Source organism: Colobus angolensis, unplaced genomic scaffold (assembly GCF_000951035.1).
Source record: "Colobus angolensis palliatus isolate OR3802 unplaced genomic scaffold, Cang.pa_1.0 Scaffold490, whole genome shotgun sequence".
Taxonomy (NCBI): domain Eukaryota; kingdom Metazoa; phylum Chordata; class Mammalia; order Primates; family Cercopithecidae; genus Colobus; species Colobus angolensis.
Window position 1 is genome coordinate 244,344 of NW_012118377.1, and position 2,451 is coordinate 246,794.

At 45.6% G+C, this 2,451-nt stretch overlaps 1 protein-coding gene across 3 annotated transcripts in view; it reads left to right on the top strand.

Annotated features, from left to right (window-relative positions):
• The window catches only part of PRKCG (protein kinase C, gamma), a 25,178-nt gene that overhangs the window by 20,014 nt on the left and 2,713 nt on the right, over nucleotides 1–2,451 (top strand). For 2 of the 3 annotated variants that reach the window (XM_011959386.1, XM_011959385.1), the window contains exons 15-16: nucleotides 171–251; nucleotides 1,747–1,854. In XM_011959386.1, the coding sequence (XP_011814776.1) occupies nucleotides 171–251; nucleotides 1,747–1,854 (189 nt within the window). The remainder of the gene's footprint in view (nucleotides 1–170; nucleotides 252–1,746; nucleotides 1,855–2,451) is intronic. The other variant, XM_011959387.1, reaches the window with a different exon arrangement.

The following is a 2,451-nucleotide window of genomic DNA, read 5'->3' on the forward strand; positions in this document are numbered from 1 at the left end:
AAAAAAAAAAAAAAAAAAAAAAAAAATCACCCGACGAAATAAATATTCAGAGTGGGAAGAGCTTGTGCTGAAAGCACTTAAAGTGGGTAGCGCTCCCAGGGGTTGAGGCCAGAGGGGTCCTAGGCTTCTTAAAGAATGCATCGTGATTACCTGCCTTCCACCTCCCCCAGATCATTGCCTACCAGCCCTATGGGAAGTCTGTCGATTGGTGGTCCTTTGGAGTTCTGCTCTATGAGATGTTGGCAGGACAGGTAAGGGAAGGTGGGGAGAAGCTGGCTTGGCTAAAAGAGGCCGAGTGAGGTACCTGGATCTCCGGAGGAGCGGGTTAGAAAGGAGCCTGGAAGGTTGTGCCCGAATAGCGCTGTCCATGGTTCTGAAGTGTTGTCTTACTGTAGACCAGGTTTTTTGTTTTGTTTGTACCATGGATTCTTTCTCCCTAGATGCTAAAGTAGCAGTCTGGTTAAGCCTATGGATCCCTTCTCAGAAGCATGTTTTTCAGTGCACAAAATAGAATAATACATACACAGAAAACCAACGTCCAAATCCTCACTTTGCCACTTACTGGCTGTGTGAGCTTAGACAATTACATACATTCTAAATCAGCTTGATTGGATTCCTGGACTGCTGAGTGTACTAAAGCTAAAAAAGATTGGGTGCCACCCTCTTGATCATCTTCTTAGCTGGCTATGGTAGTGAGCACCTATAGTCCCAGTTACTGCGGAGGCTGAGGCAGGAGGGTCACTTGACCCCAAGAATTCGAGGTTACACTAAACTATGAGTACGCCACTGTGTTCCAGCCCAGGTGACAGGGCAAGACCCCATCTCAAACGAACAAACAAAAAAACAAAAGAAATCAATTATTTTGAAAGATAGTCACCAAAACTTTTAAAATTTAATTGAATCTAACAACCAACTACATTAAATGTATACAGTTGTCTCAATATTTTAAATTGGAATGTGGACATATGTGCAGTTTCTTATTCATTAAGTGTAGGTTCTAATGGTAATAAAGTAAAAAGGAGGTCTCACAGTAATTTTGAAGTAGCAATGACTAATAATTTGAAATATCTGCAACTCTCATGTGATGAGAAAATACCTGTGATTTCTATTGATAATGAAGCCACAAGCACTGCTGCTGCCTGCATTCATAACTGAAGGGAATGCTAAATTTTAGTTAGACATTAAAAAAAATTTGGCCGGGCATGGTGGCTCACACCTGTAATCCCAGCTCTTTGGGAGGCCGAAGTGGGCAGATCACTTGAGTTCAGGAGTTTGAGACCAGCCTGGCCAATATGGTGAAACCCCGTCTCTACTTAAAAAAAAAAAGGAAAAGGAAAGAAAAAAAAGAATACCTTGGTATCACTTTTTTGTAACCTCAGAAGACTGTGAACCACTCATCCAACCAGGAGAATGCTTTTAGAGTGTTTCCTGCAGTTTTTCCTCTCTTCTATTTAACTGACATGTTGCATAATTAGCACCCTGCCGATTTACAGAGCAGATAAAGAGAGGCAGAATAGTACAGAGATACAGAGAGCTGAGGCATCTGAGATAGGAAATGAGAGAACCCGAGAAGGAGAGAGATCACGCTTTGGTGGTTTGGTTCGGTCTTTCCTGAGGGTGTGGTGGGGTGTGTATGTGGGGGTATGATGGGTCAGGTATGCTCACGGTGGGGTGAGGAGGGTGTGGAAGGTTTGGGGAAAGGCAGTTGGGCAAGTCTGTGACTCTCTATCCCCTCCACTTTCATAGCCTCCCTTCGATGGGGAGGACGAAGAGGAGCTGTTTCAGGCCATCATGGAACAAACTGTCACCTACCCCAAGTCGCTTTCCCGGGAAGCCGTGGCCATCTGCAAGGGGGTGAGAGCCCCCTGACTCCCAGCTTCTCCAGGCTCACAATCCACACACCCCATTGCTGTCTCTGTGCCTATTAGAAAAAGGCTCTCATTCCTGAAGTCACTTTATTTCCATCTGTTGGAAAAGTGCATATAATACACAGGTTTTGTTAGAACAATGGTTTCTGGCCCTCTTGCCACCAGGCCTGGAGATGGCCTCTGTCCCATCCTTCTCTGTGACACCCATTCCCCAGCTCCCTGCTTGCAGGAAGTGCTGAAAGTCCAGGGTCTGTCTTTCCAGAACTGGGTGGGTCAGGTAAACCCAACTTCTGCAGCTTTTCTTCCTGTGGGATCTTGGGTGACTCACCAAAACTTTGTGAGCTTAATGCTCTTCAGGGGTTATGGAGTTGACACAGAAGAAAGCATCTGGCCCATAGCAGATTTTCAGCTCATGTCAGCACCTTCTGCATCTAGCTGCTCTTTCTGTATCTCCCCGATGGTCTCTCTCTGGTTTCTGCCTCATACCTCCCCTCCATCTGCATACGATGGGGCTCTCTGTGTTTCTTCCTTTTCTCTTTGTCTCCTTCGGTATCTCCATCTACACTTTCCGGCCTTTGTCCCC